General features: G+C 48.2%; 1 protein-coding gene across 11 annotated transcripts in view; it reads left to right on the plus strand.

Moving 5' to 3' along the window:
- Positions 1-24042, plus strand: part of RYR1 (ryanodine receptor 1) — a 145620-nt gene that overhangs the window by 33024 nt on the left and 88554 nt on the right. For 8 of the 11 annotated variants that reach the window (XM_054999019.1, XM_054999024.1, XM_054999023.1 and 5 more), the window contains exons 6-31: positions 399-511; positions 1064-1157; positions 1892-1988; positions 3186-3260; positions 3440-3596; positions 4297-4461; positions 5693-5814; positions 6324-6510; positions 7917-8052; positions 9043-9138; positions 10008-10126; positions 10746-10879; positions 11448-11689; positions 12116-12308; positions 14645-14861; positions 15628-15732; positions 15906-16009; positions 16450-16533; positions 17169-17328; positions 17557-17704; positions 18175-18380; positions 18518-18692; positions 20179-20387; positions 21558-21940; positions 22605-22737; positions 23802-23962. In XM_054999019.1, coding sequence (XP_054854994.1) covers positions 399-511; positions 1064-1157; positions 1892-1988; positions 3186-3260; positions 3440-3596; positions 4297-4461; positions 5693-5814; positions 6324-6510; positions 7917-8052; positions 9043-9138; positions 10008-10126; positions 10746-10879; positions 11448-11689; positions 12116-12308; positions 14645-14861; positions 15628-15732; positions 15906-16009; positions 16450-16533; positions 17169-17328; positions 17557-17704; positions 18175-18380; positions 18518-18692; positions 20179-20387; positions 21558-21940; positions 22605-22737; positions 23802-23962 — 4015 coding nt within the window. The remainder of the gene's footprint in view (positions 1-398; positions 512-1063; positions 1158-1891; positions 1989-3185; positions 3261-3439; positions 3597-4296; positions 4462-5692; positions 5815-6323; positions 6511-7916; positions 8053-9042; positions 9139-10007; positions 10127-10745; positions 10880-11447; positions 11690-12115; positions 12309-14644; positions 14862-15627; positions 15733-15905; positions 16010-16449; positions 16534-17168; positions 17329-17556; positions 17705-18174; positions 18381-18517; positions 18693-20178; positions 20388-21557; positions 21941-22604; positions 22738-23801; positions 23963-24042) is intronic. The other 3 variants (XM_054999020.1, XM_054999026.1, XM_054999027.1) reach the window with 1 other exon arrangement.

The raw sequence follows: 24042 nt of genomic DNA on the forward strand, positions 1-24042 counted from the left end.
TCATGAGTCAGAGCTCACTTTGTCAGATCCAAAGCTTTAACTCAAAAAAAGCTTATACCTTGGACATTTTGGTTGGTCTCTGTGGTGCAACTGGGCTCAGATTTTGCTCTGCTACCGAAGACTAACATGGCTACCCACTGGACACCTTTTCAGACAAAGCTTTGTAGGCATGTGGGCTAGACTGCTTTAAAAAAACAACAACTATGGGTACAACAATTAACATTCTCTTCCCATGGTGCTGAAATCTGTGCTTCTGCAGAATTGCAGCATGTACACAACCCCGGCCACACCCTCCCTGTTGAGTTGCAAAGGGCGCCAGTCCCTGGGACTGTGCTTCCCTCCGTGGGTGCTCCCCTGAACTGCCTCACAGCTAGCCAACCCTTCTCTGCCCTTGCCAGGGGAAGCTTGCTGGTGGACCATCCACCCCGCCTCTAAGCAGCGCTCAGAAGGGGAGAAGGTGCGTGTCGGTGACGATCTCATCCTAGTCAGCGTCTCCTCTGAGCGGTACCTGGTGAGTGTCTGTGCTGTTGTCAGCCATACTGGGAAACTGCACCTTGAGGAATATGTTCCTGAGCCTCTCTGTGTCTCGTCACATCCCGTTTTCTTTCTCTCCTGTCAGATTTAGCCCCAGATCTTGAAGCAGCAAACAAGACACTTCCCCAAATCCCTTTTCTCACTGACCCAATTTGAAAGAAAAGGCAACTGAAGTCTTGCTAAAATGGCTGGGTTTTTTTTCTCCCTTTCCCTGCCTGCTCTTCCCTCTCCTTGTACCTACAACATGATTTTGAAAAGGCTTCGAGATTACGGCTTTTTAATCCGGAAGTCTTTTCTCTTCTGAGTACCTCCTTCCCTTCATCCACTAGTCTGTAGGCTTATTGTGGTTCGGGACATATCCACATGCTCAGAGGCACTCTGTTTACTGTTGATTCAGAAGTCCCAAAACAGAGGACTGGTGCTGAAAAGAGGGTCATAAAGCACTGATTGAATCCTGAACCCCTGATCTCCCCCCTTTCACTCACACACCTGGCTTCTGTTCCTCACCCATTTCTGTCCTGTTCTCTAGCACCTGTCTACAGCCAGCGGAGAGCTACAAGCAGATGCCTCCTTCATGCAGACACTATGGAACATGAACCCCATCTGCTCAGGCTGCGAAGAAGGTGTGTGGTTATTCTTTCCCCCACCCACCTATACATTGAATTCTCCTAGAGTGATGGCCAGCCGTTAATCCCCAAACCCTTTCCCTGGAGAGAGAGAAATGTATTGAATGTTTACAAGGCTTCTGAGAGTCCAAATGACCCATTTTGTGCATAAACTCCAAGTGCTTCTTGCTGTCTCCCCCCCCCCAAGAAGGAGGACATTTTCCCTATACTGCTGGCTCCTCTGCTGGGTTCCCATAGTGAGTCCGTCCTTCCCCCCAACCTCAAAACCTACCCAGTTATATATATACTAGCAACAGAGCCCATTGTAAAAATGAATGCAACAGGCTCTAGCAGCAGGAAGAGATGCCAGCGTGGCCCTCCCAAGGCCTCTCAGCCACTGCAGAGATGGTGGGGAGGTTGTGGGTGGGGGGGGGGGGGGCGTGCTCCCCAACGCTTCACCTCCCCGCTGGCTCTGCAGCCTCTCAGAGACCTGCCATTGCTGACTCGCTTTTTATCCTGGTGCAGGCGCACCGCAGGGCCCTCAGTGTGCCTGTGCCAGAATAAAAAGCGAGTTGTAGGGAACACAGTTCGGTTTTTATGTTTAAGGATAGGGGAGAACATGATATTTGAGCTTACCTTAGCTGATTAGGATTGCAGTGTGTGCTAGATGACACCCTCCCCCCTCCCGTTGTGCTTTCATGTGCCCACATTTAATACGCCTTTGTAGTCACTTGATTTTCCCATCTGCTCAGGGTGTGTGACTGGGGGCCACGTCATGCGTCTCTTCCATGGCCACATGGACGAATGCCTCACCATCTCCACCACGGACCAGAATGAAGATCAGCGCAGGTGGGTTTCATGTAGGGGAGTTTTAAGGAGTGAGAGCCCCCCTCCAAAAGGACAGGTCCCTGTTTCGAAGATCCTGAGGTCAACATGATGGGAGAGCCCCGTGCATTATGCCGTCTTAAGCTGGAGAACAGAAGGCAGGATAGAAGAGTTTTCAATTAAAATAAGTAAATAAACTATGCACAAGTCTCTCTGTTCATGTCTCAGGCAAGAGCGGGAGGTCTAAGTTCTATCAAAAATAGGATCTGAGGGGGGAGCTGAAACACTCCTTGATCCTCCTTTACGGCGCTCTGCTAAGCTCAGCTTTTCTTCCAATCTGGCTCCGATATCGGAAGCAAGCAAGAGAAACCCGGAAAGCAGCAGAGCTCAGTGATGCTACCCTCACAGTTACCCCAGTGGGCAGCATTAAACTCCCCTCACCCGTGTATGCCATAGTTTAAAAAAAAAAATAGAACTCCTACCTTCAGTTTTAAACACACTCGTGTAGCACGCTACATGGACTTCTCCTATCGTGTCTAGTTTGGCCTAAGTTTTGAGAAGGAAGTGAAAAGGCAGAAGCCTAACAGAAAGAATTTGGGTGAGTTGGGCCACATGAAAGGTGGGTTTTGAGAAGCAAAAGGCGGCACTGGTGCTTTTCCCCTTAAAAACAAAAGAAAAAAAAAGCTGCTAGTATCCATGACATTTTCCCCTCCCAGCCCGAATGCCCAACAGGTACCTCCATAAAGAGGTGCAGGTTCTCCGTAGCAGTGCATACCCTCTGAAAAAGCCCTGGGTGGCGCCCAGCCATGTTTTCTTCTTTGCCCATTTCCCTCATGCTCTTTCTCACATTCCCCCTCGATTCAGACTTGCTGCTGTTCTTCAGAGGGGAGTAGCACTTTGAGGGGCAGTGCTGGATATTATCTCTCTAATATTTAAGGTGTCTTTCTTCCAAGGAGCGAGGGGCAGTGTATCTTTCCCTAATCCTTGCAGCAATCCCCTGATGTAGGTTAGGCTGGGGATTTGAACCTGGTTCTCTTTGGTTAAAGCCCAGCAATTTAGTTCCTGCGCCAAACTGGCTTTCCTCCTGCTGCCTCCCTGAAAGCAAACGTCGCCTAAAATTGCAAGGAACCATAAATACGGTAAGGTCATAGGAAGAGCATCTCTTCCGTGTTTCTTGTCTCAGTTTTCCAACATCGCTTTTATTCCCCTCCCCTCCTGCAGGGTGGTGAACTATGAAGGCGGCCCCGTCTGTTCTCAAGCTCGCTCCCTCTGGCGCTTGGAGCCCTTGCGCATAAGGTGGGTCAGGAGTCTGTCAGGCTTTCTCACTTTGTGTTGTCTTGGAACCTTTGAGTCTTGCAACCAGGAATGCGGTGCCTTATTTTTGGGTTTGTTGATCACCTAGGTGAGTGGCACGTCTAGAACCCAGCCATGTACCGCATTTCTCTGAGTAATGGGCCTCCTTCTTATCCCAACAGCTGGAGTGGCAGTCACATGAAGTGGGGCCAGCCCTTCCGCGTCCGTCATGTCACCACAGGCCACTACTTGGCGCTGACTGAGGAGAAGGGGCTGGTTGTGGTAGACGCTGAAAAGGCCAACACCAAGTCTACAGCTTTTTGCTTCCGTATCTCCAAGGTGAAAAGTGTTACTCTAAATCAGGGGTCCCCAACCTTTTTGAGCTTGTGGGCACATCTGGAATTCTGACACACTGTGGTGGGCGCAGCAACAATACGGCTTCCACAAAATGGCTGCTGCAGGAGACAGAGCTGGGCACAAAATGGCTGCCGCACCTTACCTTCAGTCACACAGTGAAGATCCTTGTGCTGTGGAAGCAGCTTCTGCCAAAGCCATGTTTTTAAAGATCTGCACAGCCAATCAATACTCCAATGGCCAGTCAGGAGCCATGCTTGGCAAAAGCCCCACCCGCTTCCTAAAAACACTTAGTGGGCACCAGAAAAGGTGTCAGCAGGCACAGTTGTGCCCACGGGCACCACGTTGGGGATCCCTGCTCTAGATGAATAAATACTGAAAGTAAAAACAGATGCCCGTCCCTGGAAGTGGCTGCGATAAGTCTAGGATAAAAAAAAAAACTACTCTTCCTTCCACCCACCGGAATGGGAAAGCATCTTTACACAAAGAATAGTGGAAAAGTGATGGAAGAAATTGTGTGGATGCACCCATATGTGGAGTGGGGTGGGTGGAATCATGCACCTGAAGTCTGCATGCTGTAGTGGTCAACATGTCTGCCTAGGACAAGGGAGACCAAAGACCAAATCTGTGCTCCAGATCTAATTGGTCTACCCCATGTAACCCTTTCTTCTCCCCAACCACTTAGGAAAAGCTGGATGTGTCCCCAAAGCGAGACGTGGAGGGGATGGGAGCCCCGGAGATCAAATATGGCGAGTCCATGTGCTTCGTGCAACATGTTGACAGCGGCCTCTGGGTGACCTATGCGGCAGCCGATGCCAAGGCATTACGCCTAGGGCTGATGAAGAGAAGGGTGAGTTCTCGGCTGTCTTGTGAGCTAGGCAGTCGTATAACAACAACAACAACAACAACAACAACAACAACAACAACATTTCTAACCCACCCTTCAGGGCGAGGTACAGCAGTTATAAAATACAATACAAATATTAAACAACAGTTCCTAGAAACAACAGTTCAAATCATGAAATCCACAGATAATACCTGTCCCAAGATGGGGTCCATTCCAGGTTCCTGCTCCTCTACATGCAGGGGGAGGGAAGCGGGCAGATAGCGTACTGCAACCCAGACGTGGGTCAGCTAACGAAGGGCACTACATAGCCCCGTGCTGTGCCCATACGTTGGGCAGCCGGCCAGTGGGCACTGCATAACCCCACACTTGGGGTTGCTCAAAAGACAGCCAGCTTTATAGGACTGGCTTGAACCCCCACTTAGTTCCTTGCGTCACCTGATTCCTGTGATGTTGACAGTTGGTCACCCGCTGGTCACCTGGTATTGTAGGGCAATGGAGAACAGGCCAGCCCCTCCCTCCACTCTTCTGCAGCTGTTATGCAAAGAGTCAGAGGAGTTTGCCGTGTTAGTCTGTAGTAGCAAAATCAAAAAGAGTTCAGCAGCACCCCCAGACTATCCAATTCCATCGCAGTACATCTGGTGGGGAGGACTGTGGTTATCGAGGGCTTGTGCTGCAGTGGAATGGGATAGTCTAGGTGGTGCTGCTGAACTCTTTTTGATTTTGCTACTACAGACTAACACGGCAAACTCCTTTGAACCTTTACACAAGCAAACTGATCCCCACACCAAAAGGAGCTGTCTGCATCTCCATATCAAAGGAGTTGTTTACATCCCCCCTCTCCTCCCCCCCCCCTTCCCCCCCTCCTCCTCTATATTTGGCCAGTTTCCTTCTGCCCTCCATGCATCTGACGAAGAGAACGTGGTTCTCAAAAGCTTATGCTACAATAAAATTGGTTAGTCTTAAAGGTGCTACTGGACTCTTTTTGATTATGCAAAGAGTAACATTCCTGGGTTCCCCAGTTTGAGACCGTTAGGACATTACGATTTGATTCTTACTTACTTACTTACTTACTTACTTTTTTATTTATTTTTGATTTTTATTCCACCCTCCCCACATTTCTAGAAGGCTCAGGGCGGATTACAAAATACACAAGGGTTAAAATATATAAAACAGTTATTGTAGTTGACAGTTCTCAATACCTTAATACCTGTCAGTCTGTCTGCCAACCCCACAGGCCATCTTGCATCAAGAGGGACACATGGATGATGCGCTTTCGTTGACCCGCTGCCAGCATGAGGAATCGCAAGCTGCCCGGATGATTTACAGCACTTCCGGCCTCTACAACCAGTTCATCAAGTGGGTGCTGAGCAAATCCGGCTCCTAGGGACAAGAGAAGGTTGCATATTATCTTCTGCGTGTATAAAAAGGCTAAGGTCTGGCTGTCTGCTCTTGCCTGCCTGTAACATACTCGCACACCCCTCAGCCGTTGGCTGCTCTGTTGTTCATGAATATTCCGTGACACCAAAATATGACAGCTGTGGGAGAGATTCTAATGTTGACACCTCATGAGAGGGATGTTGGAGGGGGGGGAGGTTGTCATTTGGCTATAAGAGTAATTCTAGGCCTAGGAACAAAAGAAGGAACCAAAGCAAAAAGAAGAGGAGGCCGAGGAAGCTGTCCGTGTTTAGTGGCGAGTGGGGGATTTGTGCTTCTGACAGTATGCCAGGCATGTGAGGCCAGGCATGTGAGTCGGGTGCCAGCATTACCATGTGAATTTGCAGTCTCTGGGTTTATGGAGCTTCCTCCTGTCCCCTTGCCCTCCACCGCCATCCTCAGCTCTCGCCACCTCTTCTCCCCCTCCCCAGAGGCCTGGACACGCTGAGCGGGAAGACCAAGTCGAGCAGCCCCGTGAATCTTCCCATCGATGGGATGATACTCAGCTTGCAGGATCTGATCAACTACTTCCAGCACCCCGAAGAAGAGCTGCAGCACGAGGAGAAACAGACCAAGCTCCGTTCGCTTAAGAACAGACAAAACCTCTTCCAGGAGGAGGTGAGCGACTCGTGCCGAGCGGGGCGGATGGACGCAATCCAGTGCAGCCGTTGCAGCAAGCGGGGGCTGTGCTCAATAGACGGCCGGTTGCTGCAGATCTGCTGGGCCCAGGCTGGCAGCGCAAGGCCATTTGCTCCTTCCGGTGGCCCACAGTACGCTGCCCCTACCTGGCCAGGGCTGTGAGCAGATGTATCTGGAGGCAGGCCTTGGGTGGGCGTTCTTCATGCAGGTCCTGTGGAGTCGTTTGCTAGGCCTGGTACTGGAGACTTGAGCCAGATTTGAACCCAGGGTTTGGACTAGGTCCAGGGGTGAAGGCTCGAGCTTCAAGCTGCAGTCCTCCTACCTCCTACCATCACAGGGAGCTAACATTGCGGACCCTTAATCTGTTCTAGGCCCACAGAGCCCCCAGTTTCAGAATCTCTCTACATGAGATGCCTTGGTGCGAGTTCGTCGAGCATCGGGAGACGCAGTGTTAGCTGGGAAGCCTACTTTAAAAAAGACAGAGCGAGATCGCTCCTCAGAGGATGTGTCAGTTTCACCTATGCCTCCTCCAAGGCTCTGTCAATTTCACCTCTCCTTTCTAAAACTGTGTGGGATCGCAACCAGAGGGCAGCGAGGAATGGAAATGGGCTGGAGCTGCCTTCCAGAACTGGGCTTGGACCTGGAGAGGTTATAATGGGCTGAAGTTTCCCTTCTGGCATTTCACAGCCCCTTCACACAGCTCCAGTGCAGAGCAAAGCCTTTGGTCTGCTGCTAGCTCCCGGCTCCCAGCTCCTATTGCATCTCCCAACATGTGTTCTTCACATGTCAGATGTCTCATGTAGAGAGAGGTAGCTGGACTTGCTAAGTTGAACTCTGGAGTCCCCCTGACACTACCTTGTGTGAGCCCCAGTTCTCGACAGATAAAGCTCAGTTGCCTGGCTTTGCTTATTTAAACCAATACTGGCTTTGCTCATTGAGTGACTTTATGTTGTCTTCTACAAGGCAGCCACGTTTCAAAGCTGTCGGTGCAAACGTCTATCTAGCTAAAAAGCCTTCCAATACATCCGCTGCCGAAATCTCACCCTCGGACTCCTCTTGCCATGCCCATCTTGACCTCTGACCCTCTGCTCACCCTGCCCTATTGGCTGACCTGCTGTGATGTAACAGTGGGGGCTTTGCTCAGTTTCCTTACGGTTGACGTTGCAGTTATGATGCACCAGGCAGCATCATGGCTGTGAAGGAGGTTTTAAACCATATCTTGGTGGTACTAAGCCCCAGTCTCTCTGAATGGAAAAGCCGTTTTTTTCCACTGCCTTTCAAAACACAGAAGGGGGTCTCATGGTGTGTGTGTGGGGAGGGGGGGTATGTGGAAGAGACACACAGTCTGACCCCCCTAGGCCTGAATGCATCTCTACTTCTTGCAGGGCATGATCACGCTTGTTCTGAACTGCATAGACCGCCTCAATGTTTACAGCACCGCCGCACACTTCTCTGAGTATGCTGGAGAGGAAGCCGCCGAGTCCTGGAAGGAGATCGTGAACCTGCTCTATGAACTGCTTGGTGTGTGGATCGAGAGCAGGGTTCCAGTAGGGTGGAGGAGCAGGGGGGCTGCGTTCGATGGGATAGGACCAAAGTGCCCCCAAGCATGCTGGAACAGTCACGTGGCCAGAGACCTGCGGAAGTGGGGAGGGGATTGGAATCACCACAATAGACGAGGGAGGGCATCCTAATAGCAGAATTCTCCACTGGGATGTGTTGCCTCTTCTGGTGGGAGGAGCACCCCCCCCCAATTCCCATCCTGCAAATGGTATGCATGCACGAACTTCTCATGTCACTGAAAGGAGGGTTGGTTCTAGTTCTGATCTGGGCTAGATTTGGCAGTACCTTCCACAGACAATCAGTCCAGTCTTGAATTTGTGAGATTTGCAGAAAGGGTGTCTTCGAAGCCTAGCTTAAGAAAACCCTCCACGTTTGCACATGGGGTGGTACACAAAAGCCAGTTTGGTGCAGTGGCCAAGAGCGGCAGGACTCTAATCTGGAGAACCAGGTTTGATTCTCCACTCCTCCGCTTGAAGCCAGCTGGATGACCTTGGACCAGTCACAGCTCTCTCAGAGCTCTCTCAGCCCCACCCACCTCACAGGGTGATTGTCTTGAGGATAATAATAACATACTTTGTAAACTGCTCTGAGTGGATGTTAAGTTGTCCTGAAGGGCGGTATATAAATTGAATGTTGTTGTTATTCAGGGGGAAAACCAAAGGGCTGGTCCCCAAGGAAGAACGAGGCAGAATGCCAGTGGGGCAATAAACAGAGCAGATATTTATTAAATTAATAAGCATTCTGCATTTTCCATTAGCTTCATCCCCTCGATGATGCTAAGACAAAACAGCGGAGTGTGGTGCCCTCACAGGCTGGTGCTTATTCCACATTCCACGAGACTATGCATAGCCATACCATCAGTTTCCTGTCTGAAAAAGACCTTGCAGCAGTCCCTGGCCTCGTAATAACTGCTCCCCCCCTCTGGCTTCCTTTTTGTGTCCCTCCCGGCAGCCTCACTAATCCGCGGGAACCGTTCCAACTGCGCCCTTTTCTCCAACAACCTGGACTGGCTGGTCAGCAAACTGGACCGGCTGGAGGCCTCTTCTGGTGAGTGGAGGGGAAGCTGCGTGGAGGGGAGGGGGAGCACATACCGTTGATTCTGTTACTAGACTCTGAGAGAAGGGACTAATGGGTGGTGGGTTCAGGAGGGACAAAAGGATGAACTGCTTCTCACAGCGCATGAGTATCTATGGAATTTACTGCTACAACATGATCACTGACTTTAAAAACGCATTAAGAAAAGTCATGGAGGAAAGGTCTATCTGGTGGCATTGTTGGATTTCTTTATTTTACTTCATTTACCGTTCTACCTTGCTCATTGAAACTTGAGGTGGATTGCAAAATTATAAAACAAAGACCGGTATAATCCACGCAGTGCCGTGAAGCTGGATTATGCAATTGGATAACAGTTAATATAAAAACATTACAATATACCCATCCATCCATTTGTTTATTTTCATTTATAGTCTGGCAGATCCAAGGCAGATTACAAGTATAATTTTTTTAAAAATCATTTATAATCCAACTTTCTCACTGGGACCCAAGGTGAATTACAAGTATGATTTTTTTAAAAAAACTTTTCAGTCAGTTGGAAACACATTATACTGGTCAGATTATAAAATATGATAACATTTGAATCTGAACAATGGAGTATGAACTGCTTAATGGAGGTTTCCTTTAGCCTTGATGGTTAAATGGAACCTCCATATTCAACAGCAGTATACCTCCGAGTGGGCAGGGTCGCTAGATCGGCTATTACTGCGGGGGGTGGGGGTGGCTTTGGGCTCCAGGCCTTGGCTGTGAGCTTTCTAACGCACCTTGGTGGGAAACAGGATTTTGGACTAGATGGACCATTGGACTGATCCAACAGGACAGTAGATAAGTACTCTTTCTCTAAAAGTGGTCTTCTTCTCCAGGTATCCTGGAAGTTTTATACTGTGTCCTCATCGAAAGCCCCGAAGTGCTAAACATCATTCAGGAGAACCACATCAAGTCCATCATCTCGCTGTTAGACAAACACGGGCGCAACCACAAGGTAGGATGAGCCGAGCATCTGCCACTGGCCCTCCCAGCTCTCCTTGTAACAGAAATGCATCATCTGGCAGGGGGGCTGCTTGCTACAAGGTTCTCAAAGGATGTGTCGTAACCCAGCTTCCTTTGGAGGCTGAAAGGGGTCACCTGCGCTGCAATCCAAAATACGAAATCTTCATGCATTATATCATGCGTCAGGGAGTCCCCTTCCAGGGTTTAAATGTCCAAAGAATTTAGAATTTTGTGAACTGGCTATGTTAATGAGGGCTAGCAACTTGCCCTGTCAAGGAGTGCTTGCCATGGCATGTATCAAATTGCAGGCTAGACACACAACCCAAGTGTTCTGCCGGTGGGTGGTGCACCTGCCGCCGGGGTTGGAAGAAGGGCTGGAGGAGAAACTACTTCATGTTTGGAATGGAATGGACTGTCCTCTGGTTCCAAGTTATCTCCACCTGTAGTTTAAATCCAGTCTGTGCAAACAGGGCGATGCCCCTTGACGCTGACATTAGCCCCTGGTTCCTTTTCTCAGCAATTTGGTCAAAGCTCCTGTAAGTGGCACCCCTGTCCCCACTTTAAATGTGCCACTCTTGGTCATAAATTGTAGCATCCCGTCCCTCCCGCAGGTTCTGGACGTCCTCTGCTCTTTGTGTGTCTGCAACGGTGTGGCTGTCCGCTCCAACCAAAACCTCATCACTGAAAACCTGCTCCCAGGGAGGGAACTTCTCCTTCAGACCAAACTCATCAATTATGTTACAAGGTGGGTTTTCGGACCCAGTTTTTATACCTGCTGCTTAGAAGAACCAAGGGTGTATGTTTTGGACTGCTGGAGCGGAGACAAAGTAGAGAACCGGGAGCAAAATTCTGCTCCCTGAATACTTTATCTTAACCTTCCTTAAAAATATATCAAGTTTGTAGCCCTTACGGATGGGGAAAATCTGCTCAAACGTGCAGAAGCCGCTCCTGCTTAAATTGAGAAGGCGGAGGGGTGGCTGAATCAGATTTCACATTTGTTGGGAGATTAAATACAAGTGCCTTTGTTCCTCCCTGTGAATAGCAAAATCAGAATAAATTATACAAAAGAGGAGAAATAAGTCACATTGGCATAAGATGGAATTCAGGTTTTCTTAGTGCAGAATCTGGATTGCTGAGTTTTTAATTTCCTTTAGTATGGATTGGTCAGAATACTGCGGAAATTTTAAATCTAAGAGAGAGACTGCCGCTCAGATCTCGAAGTCTGCGCGTTTCCCTTTTGGAGTTTGCCGTGTTTTTCCCTCCTACACCCTTATCTGATCCTCTGTCTCTTTTCCTTCTCCCATTTTTGACAGCATGCGCCCCAACATCTTTCTGGGCACGCACGAGGGCTCCACCCAGTACAAGAAGTGGTATTACGAGATGATTGTAGACTACGTGGAACCATTCATGACCGCCCAGGCTACCCATTTGCGGGTGGGCTGGGCCATGACGGATGGGTACAGCCCCTACCCTGGTGGCGGTGAAGGCTGGGGGGGCAATGGCGTTGGGGACGACCTCTACTCCTTTGCCTTTGATGGCCTGCACCTGTGGTCAGGTACGTGCCTAAATGGAACACTTAAGTAGCTGGGCAGAATCTTTGAAACCAGAGGGCAGCTGAGCAAGATTTGCAGCATTTTGAGTCAGGGTCAGAAGAGAAGGGGCTTCAGCGGTATGCTTAACATAAACTTGGGCTTGTCCCTCCACCCAGCCACCAGCAGCACAATGCGTTTTGTAAAAGTAGTAAAAATAGCAGAATAAATTATGTGAAATAAGAGGAACAAAAACTGCAGATTTGCATGACTTAAACACGTTGCTGAACTTTGCTCTTTATAATGCAAAATGTATATGAATTTTTAATTTAAGTGAAGAACAGCTTCCATCCTACTTCTCTGGGCTCTGTGTTGTTTCCACGCCTTGTTCTTAGAGGGAGTCTCTAAATGTCCCTGGTTTTAATTCCTTGCCACAATTTTCCTTGGTGCAGGCCGTGTGGCTCGGCCCGTGACCTCCCCTGGGCAGCACATGTTGGGGGCGGACGACGTGGTGAGCTGCTGCCTCGACCTGAGCGTGCCCAGTATTTCCTTCCGCGTCAATGGCTTCCCCGTCCAAGGCATGTTTGAGAACTTTAACTTGGATGGGCTCTTCTTCCCCGTGGTCAGCTTCTCCGCTGGTATCAAGTAAGCTCAGCACCAGAGGGCAACAGTAGGGTGGAAAAGAGATGGGGAAAATACCTGACAAGATTCACACATCTTCTTGTCTATAAAATATAAAGTACAGGGTCGGCATATGTGGTGGTCTTGTGAAAACATATGTGGTAGTCTTGTGAAAAAGCTAAACAATTCTGGGGGGAAATTGTAGAGGTTATGTCAGATATTTTACAGAAAAATGTGATTAGGAACCCAGAATTGTTGTTATTAAGTTTGAACCTAGAACAATTTGATAGAATGGACAGAACAATGGTGTTCTATATGATTACTGCGCCTAGGATGTCCTATGCGCAGGTGTGGAAGACTCAAGAGATACCATCAGTGGAAGATTGGATTCTGAAACTACTAAATATGGCAGAAATGGACAAGCTAACAAGGAAGTTGAAAGAACAAGATACTGTGGAATATGTTAAGAGTTGGGAGAAGAATTATGTGGGAAAAAAGTGGGACATGAAAGGCAAAATGTGGTCTTTGGATAATTGTTAAGAGGGGGGAATGGATCTTTACTTTATATTAGTTAGAGGTGAAAATATGGATAGTATATAAGTAAGAATGATATAGTATATTTTATATTATAATCTTGAAAGTAGTTTTAGAGATTTATTTTAAATATGGCAGATATAGATATGTTATACTATATATTATGATATAGAAAGTTATATTATAAGAGATAACGATGTAATATAGATGAAGGGAATGGAAAACGGTTGGAAGTCAACTGAAAAGGGGGGCGGGAAATGGGTGGGAGTGACATAATGGGATGGATGTTTATATTGAATATTATGATTTGTGTATACTGACCCATCCAATAAATTAAAAAAAATAAAAATAAAATATAAATTACAGGGTCGGGAATCCTCAGTTTGCCTTTGCAATTTAGCCTTTCAAACTCTGCTCCGTTTCGCCAATCAATGCTGGACTTCCTGCTTTGTTACCAGAATTTTAAAAGGAAAAGAGGCACATTAGTAAAGGGTACGTGTGCTTTCCTGGGAAAGTGCTTGTTAACAGAGCTGGGAAGCCAGTTTTTGTTTTGGCAGCCGCCTTGTTTCTGCAGTCCGTGGCAGTAATGCATCGATGCAGCCTGATGGGGCTGCATATGACTGCACGGCATGGAGATGTGGTGGTTGAACAGGTGGTAACGTAGGGTAACAAGCCAGGGCAGCAGTATGTAGTTGACAACAAAGAGAAAACGGGGGACTGGACTCCAAAGCAGGAGAACCGTTGTGCCAACTGAGTGTCAGGCTACGGATGACAGGATATGGTAGACAGACCCCTGGACCATTGCAGCAAGACACGAGTTCTTGGTTAAATGGTTTTTATTCAGAAATCAGATCATTTCCATATATGTGTCCGTAGGACTACTCAGAAGCCAGGTAAGCATCTAAAGCAGCAAGAGTAAAAGTTGATAGGGATGACATCATGTGAGAGAGACTTCTCTTTTAACACTCAAGTCTGCTCTTCCCCCCACCCCTCCCAATCATAAACAAGGTTTTGGTGCTTTTCTTGTGTGAGAATGTTTCACATATTTGTAATATCAAGTCGAGTCACTAGGAAGCAAAACATAGCAAAGTCTGAGACTACAAGATCGGAAATACTGGAAGCTGTTACAGTCCATCAGATAAACGCCTGTGGAAGCCTGAGAAAGAAGTAGTTATGACACTTGTAAAGTGACATCGAGTTACAGCAGGATTCATTGGTTCAGCACAAAAGGATCATTAAAGTTGGCATGGGTGGGGCTCAGACATGACACTGAGCTTGAACTAGGTAGCCAGGCAAGGATGGCAACTGGTAGGAAACTCGCTATCTGGAGTAGCCCTTGCCCACATCACCAGCAATGTCACTTCTGGCATCACTCAGAAGTGACGTTGTTGTGTCACTGGCAAATGTTAAGTGTGTTACCCGATGCAATGATGTCATTTCCGGGTTGTGGCAGAAGTGACATAATGGTCCTCAGGCAATACCAGTTGCCTTCCATATCTGCCCCCGCCCTCCACCACTCGACTCAGCAATGGCCGGAAGGGCTGGGGAGGGAAGTTTCCCAACAAAGTGAGAAACATGGTCAGACTGGCTCAGACAAAAGAGATCAGCAGATTTGAAGCTGTGAGCATGTCCAGGACTGGGTCAGGTTTGTTCAAAGAAGGCATTATAAAAGAGCTCCCAACAGATCAGAAGGTTTAGAGTTTGGGAGCCAATCAGGGCCTGATGGAACAAGGTAACCTGGGAAAGTTCTGTTGATCAAAGCATCTGCTGGAGGGTATGAGCAGGACACATACTAGAATTGGATTTTCTTTCTCTGTCTTTGCCAGGGTGCGGTTCCTCTTGGGAGGCCGTCACGGGGACTTCAAGTTCCTCCCCCCACCAGGCTACGCCCCCTGCTACGAAGCCCTTTTACCCCGCGAAAAGATGCGAGTGGAGCCCATCAAGGAGTATAAACACGACTTCAACGGGGTCCGGAATCTTCTAGGCCCTACCCAGTCCTTGTCCCATACGGCCTTCACGCCGTACCCCGTTGACACCATCCAGGTGAGGTGGCTCAGTATTACCACAAGCAGGCCCAGTGGGTGGGAAGGTGGATTTGGACGGTTAGTGGAGGATGGGCTACCTTTAAAACAGTTCAGGCAATGTGGGAATGTGTGTTGGGTCGCTTTAAAAATTGTATACTTTCTTTGAGATCATTTGAATTTGAGGGGAATGTTTGCTTTACCTACCAAAAATGTGAGCTATGAGTGTTTAATTTATTTTATTTATTTATTTCAAATTTGTATTCCGCCCTCCCCGCAAGCAGGCTCAGGGCGGATAACAACATATTAAAATACAGTTAAAATACAGTTTAAAATTCATATTCATTAAAAACAACACATTTAAAACAAGATGGTAGACAGCCTTCACAGGGAGGGTTTTATACACCCATTTTTTCCAGGCCGACAGAGGCCCAGCTTCAGCCATATGCCTGGCGGAACAACTCTGTCTTGCAGGCCCGGTGAAAAGATAGTAAGTCCTACCGGGCCCTGGTTTCAGCAGACAGAGCATTCCACCAGGTGGGAGCCAGGACCGAAAAGGCCCTGGCTCTAATTAAGGCTAGGCGGGCCTCCTTAAGGCCAGGGACCACCAACAGCTGTTTGTCCCCTGATCAGTGTCCTCTGGGGAATATATGGGGAGAAACGGTTCCGTAGATACGCTGGTCCCAGTCCGCACAGGGCCTTGTATCATAAATGTTTAGCAGGCAGGAACCTTTTGGGGGCCATTCATATTGCTTCTGGCAAACACATTCTCCTTTGCTTCTCTGCAGATTGTATTGCCACCCCATCTTGAACGGATCCGTGAGAAATTGGCTGAGAATATTCACGAACTCTGGGCCCTGACCCGCATCGAGCAAGGATGGACTTACGGACCTGTGAGTTTTGCTGCCCCCTTCCAGTTGATATACAGAACTGGGAGATGCTGCCACCACCACCCCACTATACTTCCGTCACTATAGAGCAAACCGAGAGGGGCTTAACCCACTGTAAGTGAGGGAACAGGTTGCCAGGGGCACCTGAACTGTGTTTTCTGCCTCTCCCTTTTCAGATCCGGGACGATAACAAGCGCTTGCATCCGTGTTTGCTCGATTTCCATAGCCTGCCTGAACCAGAGCGCAATTACAACCTGCAGATGTCGGGAGAGACACTCAAGTGAGTTGAGAGTGGGAAAGCCCTGGAGTGGATAGAAGAGCAGTGGGGGTCAGGTGAAATTGGCCATTGTCTCTTTAAGATCCAGTTTGCGCATGAGTCATGGACATTTCATGACTCAGTGCAAATCCATCATATTTGGAAATTATGTATTGGCAACAGTAAGAGTCCGTAAAGGACAGGTAGGGTGCCTTTGTGAATTGTCGGGGGATAAGCGGAGGCGTCCTACCAAGAAGGCCTTTTTTTGGCTTTTGGTTTCTTCAAGAAAAGCTGAGTTTTGCATCCCAGTAAAGCAGCAGAATTATTCTTGACACTCAAAATATTTTGCACCTTCACTGGCTGACAACTGTCCATTGAGAGGAAGCGAAAGTGAGGGGATTTGAGTCCACCGTGAGAGCTTATTTACCCTCTTCTGTGCCCCCCCGCCCCCCCCCCCAATCCAGGACCTTGCTTGCTTTGGGCTGCCACGTGGGAATGGCAGACGAGAAGGCCGAAGAGAACCTCAAGAAGACGAAGCTTCCCAAAACGTAGGTGGCCGGATTCCAGCTGACAAGCGAGGGCTGAAGCCTGGTTCTGTCTATGTACAACCTCAAATATTGATTGATTATTTTAGATTTTTATTCCTCCCTCCCTGCAAGCAGGCTCTGGGCAGATCACATCATTTAAAAGCCACAATAAATATCACATTTCCATAAAAGCAAGTTAAAACATTTAAATTCAATCAACATCACAGACAATTAATTAAAACAGATGGCAACAGATGGCAATATTAACCCACGTGGAAGCAGGATGATGGACAACCTAATTGGGAGGGTTCAGATCGTTCTCTTCCCTCCCTACCAGACTGGTGGAGGCCTGGCCCAGCCTTAAGCATATGCCTGGCGGACCATCTCTGTCTTACAGGCCTGGCAAAAGGATAACAAATCTGGCCGGGCCCTGACAGAGAGTTCCACCAGGTCAGAGCCAGGACCAAGAAGGCCCTGGCTCTGGTTGAGGCTAGCTGGGCCTCCCTGGGGCCAGGGCCCACCAACAGCTGTTTCTGTCCTGATTGGAGCGTCCTCCGGGGAATATACTCCAGTGGGCTGGCTCAGTAGGTATAAATAGGCAGGAAATACGGCTTCTGAGATGTGTAAAAACCCTACTCCGACCTTCTCTCTGACAGGTACATGATGTCCAATGGCTATAAGCCAGCGCCGCTGGATCTCAACCACGTCAAACTAACTCCAGCCCAGAATACCTTGGTCGACAAGCTGGCTGAAAATGGTCACAATGTCTGGGCAAGAGACCGTGTCCAGCAGGGGTGGACCTATAGTGTTGTGCAGGTACTGGATTCCAGAGGGGTGATTCTGGACACAGGGTGGGTTACGGTGGAGAGCCGGAACCCGCTGATATCTGTATAGCCTGGGAGGAGAGGAGAGTCTTGGGTTAAAAGAATGAACTGAAAACTGGGATCTTCTGGCGTGTGGCCGAGCGGGAGGATACCTGTTGCATTCTGCCTAGAAACACTTTGCTCTGTGATGTTTGGCTGCTTTCCCTCCTGGGCTTCTTAGGACATCAAAAACAAACGCAACCCCCGTCTAGTGCCTTACAGCCTCCTGGATGAGCGGACCAAGAAAACAAACCGAGACAGCTTGCGCGAGGCTGTCCGCACCCTTATCGGCTACGGATACAACATCGAGCCGCCGGACCAGGAAGCTAGTGAGTGCCGCCCTACCCCTCCTCTGCTCTGGGATTTACTGTTATGCACTCTTCACTGGGAAAACCAAGATCTAGGCTTTATAATCAGGCAAATCACGTATTCTTACTGGCTTGCACCGTTTCCGGACCAAATGCTTCCTCAATGTAATACGCTTTCTGCACGTAGGAAAAAATGGCTTGTTGGGTACTAGTAAGCTATCTGTGTGAAGGAATATCCTGTGTATAGATTAGCTAATTGAAAAAAAGTCGACCCATGGAATTTCTTTCTTTGCATATTAATATTCTAGGGGCAGGGAGAAACAAATGCCCTCACCAATGGTTCAAAATAGCAAAGCCCCTGTACCTTGAGGAGTTTAGTCTGCTGAGAATGGATTGCAGCACGATGGAATGGAGTGTCTGATGTTGAGGGATCCCAGGCTATAGATAAGGCAACTGTTTCATCCTTCTCTCTCTCTCTTTTCTCTGTGCAGCAGGTCAAGACCAGACCAAGGTCCGAACAGAGAAGGTCCGCATTTTCCGGGCTGAGCAGTTCTATGCAGTGAAGTCAGGCAAATGGTACTTTGAGTTTGAAGCAGTTACCACCGGCGAGATGCGCGTGGGCTGGGCACGACCCAGTGTGCGGCCTGACGTGGAGCTTGGAGCGGATGAGCTGTCCTACGTTTTCAACGGGCACCGAGTGAGTAGGGAGGACTGCCCATGTCCCCCTAATCTTGGGGCACCTCTTCTACCGTGTGCTTCCATAGTCCTGCTCCCTTGCTTTCCACTTTTGTACTGCCAGTGGGTTGACCCCTCCGCTTCTCTCCTGTTCTTCAGGGCCAGCGCTGGCACATAGGCAGTGAGCCGTTCGGTCGGCCCTGGCAGCCTGGCGATGTGGTCGGCTGCATGATAGACCTCACCGACAATAACATCATGTTCACTCTCAACGGGGAGATGTTGATCAGTGACTCAGGGTCAGAGCTGGCCTTCAAAGAAATTGAGATCGGAGAGGGTAAGTTCAAGACCAAGTTCAAGTGTTAGGGTTAAAAAAGGGATAGTAGGAGCTGGAATGGATGGATTCCTTTGCCTAACTTGGTTGAAATCAGGAAGCAAGGATCTAGGATTTCTGGGATATTTCCCTAGCTGTTGAATTTGGAGATCTGTGTATCTAGTGAGAGATGAAGAGTAGCAAATTTGTTCTTGGTTCATGGGGTGCAAGATGTCTTAAATGGTAGGGCATAAGAGATGGCTTGGCACCTGCTTTGGGGGGTATTTCTCAAGGGCAAGACATGAGCACCAAGAACCCAAATTCTAGGTTTCTGTCCCTTGGCCCTTGGGAGAAAAGTCAGCATGTTTACTGGAGCAGTGGAACACACAATTCCAAAATTCCAGACCTATTTATATATGTGTAATGAATGTGTTAATAATGAGGAGAGATCTGGGGATCTTTTAGGTTTTCATCTAAGCTCTGGGAAATGGGGGAGAGTGAAGTGTGGGGGGCGGATCGCAGTTATATCTCCAATTCTGGGTTGCAAAGTCCAGTGGCCTTGGGATAGAAGGGCTGGTAGTCCTGCATTGTATTCCCAGGCCTGTGTGTTCTCTGAATTTTTAAAACCTGTGCAGCAAAGTTTCCCAAATTTCTGTGCCATGAAAAACTGAATTCCTTGTCTTATGCCAATTATGCAGATGGAGGACATTAGTATAAATGTAAAAAAGAGCAAGAGTCCAGTAGCACCTATAAGACTAACAAAATTTGTGGTAGAGGATGAGCTTTTGTGAGTCTCAGCTCACTTCTTCAAATGCAGCTGGAATGTGAGTCCATCTGTCCTTATATCTTGGAGAGTGGAGTGATTTCAGATGCCGAATGAAAATAGCCAGTGAATGACAATAGCAGGAGTGATTGGATAGGATACGGTACGCAAAGCATGGTGAGTGTGGAGAAATCAGCGTTGGTAATGAGGCAGGAAGTCCAGGTCTCGATTCAGACCAGGTGGCTGCATTGTCTTGAGCTTTGTTATCAGTTGCAATTCAGCAGTCTCTTTTTTGAATCTCCCTTTGAGACAGGCTTCCTGTCTCATTTCCAATGCTGATTTCTCCACATGCACCACCCTCTGCATACCCCAGCCTATCCAATCACTGACTTTTGTCATTTACCTGCTATTGTGATTCGGCATCTGAAATCAATCCACTCTCAAAGATATAAGGACAGATGGACTCATATTCTAGCTGTATCTGAAGAAGTGCGCTGTGGCTTATGAAAGCTCATACTCTAACACAAAATTTGTTAGTCTCATAGGTGCTACTAGACTCTTGCTCTTTTCTACTGCTACAGACAGACTAACACAGCTACCCATCTTGATCTATTAGTGTAAATGGTTTAGCTGAAACTCTTCTGCTTTTCATCAAGGACAACTGTTTAAAAAGGGCAATGAAGCCCTGCCCACAAGTCACTGGAACCAAGAAGTCTGGCTTTTATTCCCTCTGTCCGTCCCTTGCAGGCTTCATTCCAGTTTGCAGCCTGGGCCTGTCCCAGGTTGGGCGTCTCAACTTAGGCCAGGATGTCAGCAGCCTGCGCTATTTCACCATCTGCGGCCTGCAGGAAGGCTTCGAGCCCTTTGCCATCAACATGAAGCGAGACATCACCATGTGGTTCAGCAAGAGCCTGCCCCAATTCGCGCCGATACCGTCGGAGCACCCTCATTACGAGGCAAGTGCGGGCGATGTGCTCGGGGAACAAGCCATTGGATCGTAGTCTGGGGCCCGGTTTGGGGAGGCAAGCCACAGAGAAACGAGAACTCAAAAATAGACACACACACAGATCTGTAATAACGTTTGGGAGGAGAGAGAAGTGTTTATGGGGAGAAATGGGTAGGTAAATTTCCTCATGTGTTACTTGGTACCTGAACACGGATGCCAGTTGTGTAGAAGTAAATAATTTATATAGTTGATGCTGGTGCCTGCTTTACTTTCTTTTAGGTGCCAGGCCAAGCACATCTTTTCACCTAGACTTTTAATTAGGGGGTTTTACTGTATCAGCTTTTTAATATTTTGCTTCTTTTTAAAGGATAGTTTTTATGCTGTCTTAAGTCCAATGGCTTATTTTTTAAAATATTGTTATGTTGTTTTAATTGCAAGCTGCCTGGAGCAGGAATCTGAAAAGGTGGCAGAGTAATATCCTAAATAAATAAATAGGAGGGAGGAAAACGTCTGAAGGGATTGTGAGCAAAGAGCGTGAGATGGGGAGACATATGTGGGACCAGTCTGCGAGGAAGCCAAAGAGGGTGGGGGAAAGGGGATGGTATTGTCCAGGCACCCTAGGGACAAAGGAGGTGGAGTCCATGGGGGAACAGGGACTTGGAGCAGCCAGGACCACTTGAGATGGTAACAGATTGAGGGCTTCTTGGAAGGCCCAGAAATGTTGGGGCAGCTTTGCAAAGATAGGGGTCTGCCCATGGCTGAGATGATAATGTAGGCAGGTGGAGATGAAACTTCAATATCTGGAGCAGTTGTCTTCTCCCTCTGGGGAACTTTTTCTTTGTTAATTTGCCTGCTGTGCATAACAGAGTAGATTCTGGAGTATCTTCTAAGGTTCCGCCTCAGTTAGAGAACCTCGAATACACGCCAATTGCTTCTGCATTGTCCCATTGCAGGGGAGGTCAGTTGCAGATAGCCAAGTTCTCTTCCATGGAAGGTCGTCCGCTACTGCTAATCTTTTTATTCAGGAACCCTGATAGGCTTCGAAAAGGAGCCCCACATTCCTTGCTTGTCTCAGGCAGCCACTGATTCAGGCTTATCCAGAGCAGGGGAAGGATCTCATCCCGCCCCCCCCCCCCCGCCAAGCTTTTACCAGCTCTAACTCTGAGCTTTTCCCTGGCAGGTGTCTCGAATTGATGGCACCGTGGATAATCCACCATGCCTCAAGTTGACCCACCGGACTTTCGGCTCCCAAAACGCTGTTGTGGAACTCCTCTTCCTGCGCCTCAGCATGCCTGTGGAGTTCCACGAGAAATTCAAGGTGACAGCCGGTACGACGCCTCTCACCCGTGCCCTCACCATCCCCGAAGAGGACGTCAAGGATGTCGACCTCGACTCGGAGTTTGAGCAGCTGAAGAAATCTGCTAGCCGCAAAGAGGCTGAGGAGGCTGAGAAGGAGAAGCAGGGCCCCCCACCACCTGGCACCCCAAAAGAGCCCCCCAAGGAAGCCCCCAAGATTGAAAATGAAAAAGATGCCTCCACTGAAAAGAGCAAGACCAAACGAGGGTAAGCTGCATACAGGGGTAAGGATATGGGCCTTTCAGAAAAACTTCAGGAGCCCCTGCAGTTAACTGAATAATATACATTGTGCTGAATGTGTAAGCACAAAAGTACAAAACTGAATGTGTAAAAGTATTTTTAAGCCACAGTGGATGGGGCTCTTCAGTTTTATGCATGTTATCTTTCCTGACACACACAGCCTTATATCATGCCAGTTGGCCCAGTGGGGAAATAACATTCGATTTATATACCATCCCTCAAGGCAACTTAATGCTACACTCAGAGCAGTTTACAAAGTGTGTTATTATTATCCACACAACAAAACACTCTGTGAGGTGGCTGGGGCTGAGAGAGCTCTGAGAGAGCTGAATCTGACCCAATGTCACTCAGCTGGCTTCAAGCAGAGGAGTGGGGAATCAAACCTGGCTCTCCAGATTAGAGTCCTACCGCTCTTAACCACTACACCAAAAAGCACCACACTGTAAGATAGTCACGTCCTGATTCCTATTTGTCTTTGTATTTTGATCTGCTCCATTCTATGCATAGCTACTGGGAAGTCAGTCCCACTGAATTTATTAGGGCCAAGTAAGTGTTTCTAGGCCTTAGTGAAGCATAATATTTTGGACAGAGCATTTTCTGATCATATACCTCTTCCATTTATCTTCTCTAGCTTCCTGTTCAAAGCCAAGAAGGCCACCACTTTTATTACCCCACCTCCTGTGGTCCCCACGGTACCTCGCCTGGAAGAGGAGGTGGTACCCGATGACCGAGATGACCCTGAGATCATCATGCACACTACAACGGTAGCGAGAGCTTGGTCTTGGGGTGTGGCTTTCTCTTTCCAGAGAATGGGATGTTCCATTTTTACCGTGGAAAAGTAGAAAGCAAAATCAAGTCGAGGGCCCTTTTGGGTGGATCTGGTTTCACAGTCCATGGCTTGCTTCCGAATTTGGAACCAGTGGACTTGAAGGGGAAAAAACCCTTGATTCCTAAAATTTTGAATAAATGCATGTGTGGCTTGTATATGTTTTAATTATTTACTTATCATGATTTTAAAACAAGCAGGTCCACATAAAATAGAACTCAAAATGTTACTCCACACAGGAGGACAACTGTAACAGTGATAATAAGTAATCCCAGTGTCCAATAGTAAATGGGCGACCTCTTTGGAGATTAGGAAACCCGCACAATAGGCCACTGACAGACAAGGCAGAAGTCAGCCTACTCGGGGGACTGCCCAGATATGCAGAAAAATGTGACTTTGTATGTTAATGAAAAGAAAACATGCGATAGCCTGATGGGATCTGGGCGTGCTCCAAGAGGCAGCTGGAAAAGTAGGTAGAAAGGATCAGTCTGCCCAAGTTAGAGATGGGCACAAACTGGAAAAAAACCGAACCATGTGGTTCGTGGTTCGTCAAATTTCATGAACCATGAACTTCCACGAACCTGCCCCTGGTTCACGAACTGGTTTGTGAAAACGTCACATCCAGGTCAGAAAATCATCACTTCCGGGCCAGCAGAAGTTCACTTCCGGAACAGCAGAAGGTCTGCAGGAAGTCCATCCCATGTTGCCTAGGAAACTGATTGATTGGCACCAGGCTGTCTGCAGTGACGAACCAAAAAACGAACAAAACGAACTAGCCTAAAAGTTCATGGCAGTTCGTCAGAAGTGGGGTCTGACAAACCGTGGTTTGCGAACCGTGAACCGGCCCGGTTCGTGCTTAATTTTGGTTCGTATTTCAGTTTGTGCCCATCTCTAGCCCAAGTCCTTGAGACTTTAGAGAATCCTGGAGGCTTTGAAACCATCCGCGCTTATTATGATTATTTCTTGCCTCTCTCTCTCTCTCCCCCCCTCCAACCTTTATAGTATTACTACTCAGTCCGGATCTTCGCAGGCCAGGAACCCACCTGCGTCTGGGTGGGCTGGGTCACACCTGACTACCACCAGCATGACATGAATTTTGACCTTTCCAAGGTGCGCAATGTCACCATCACCATGGGTGATGACAAGGGAAACATCCATGACAGGTGAGAGAAAGTCCAATCTGCCGTGCCTTACAGGTGTGTTGAAGGAGGATAATGGTGTTACAGTAACATAGATTAAAGCA

Source organism: Eublepharis macularius, chromosome 15 (assembly GCF_028583425.1).
Source record: "Eublepharis macularius isolate TG4126 chromosome 15, MPM_Emac_v1.0, whole genome shotgun sequence".
In the NCBI taxonomy this organism is placed as follows: Eukaryota; Metazoa; Chordata; class Lepidosauria; order Squamata; family Eublepharidae; genus Eublepharis; species Eublepharis macularius.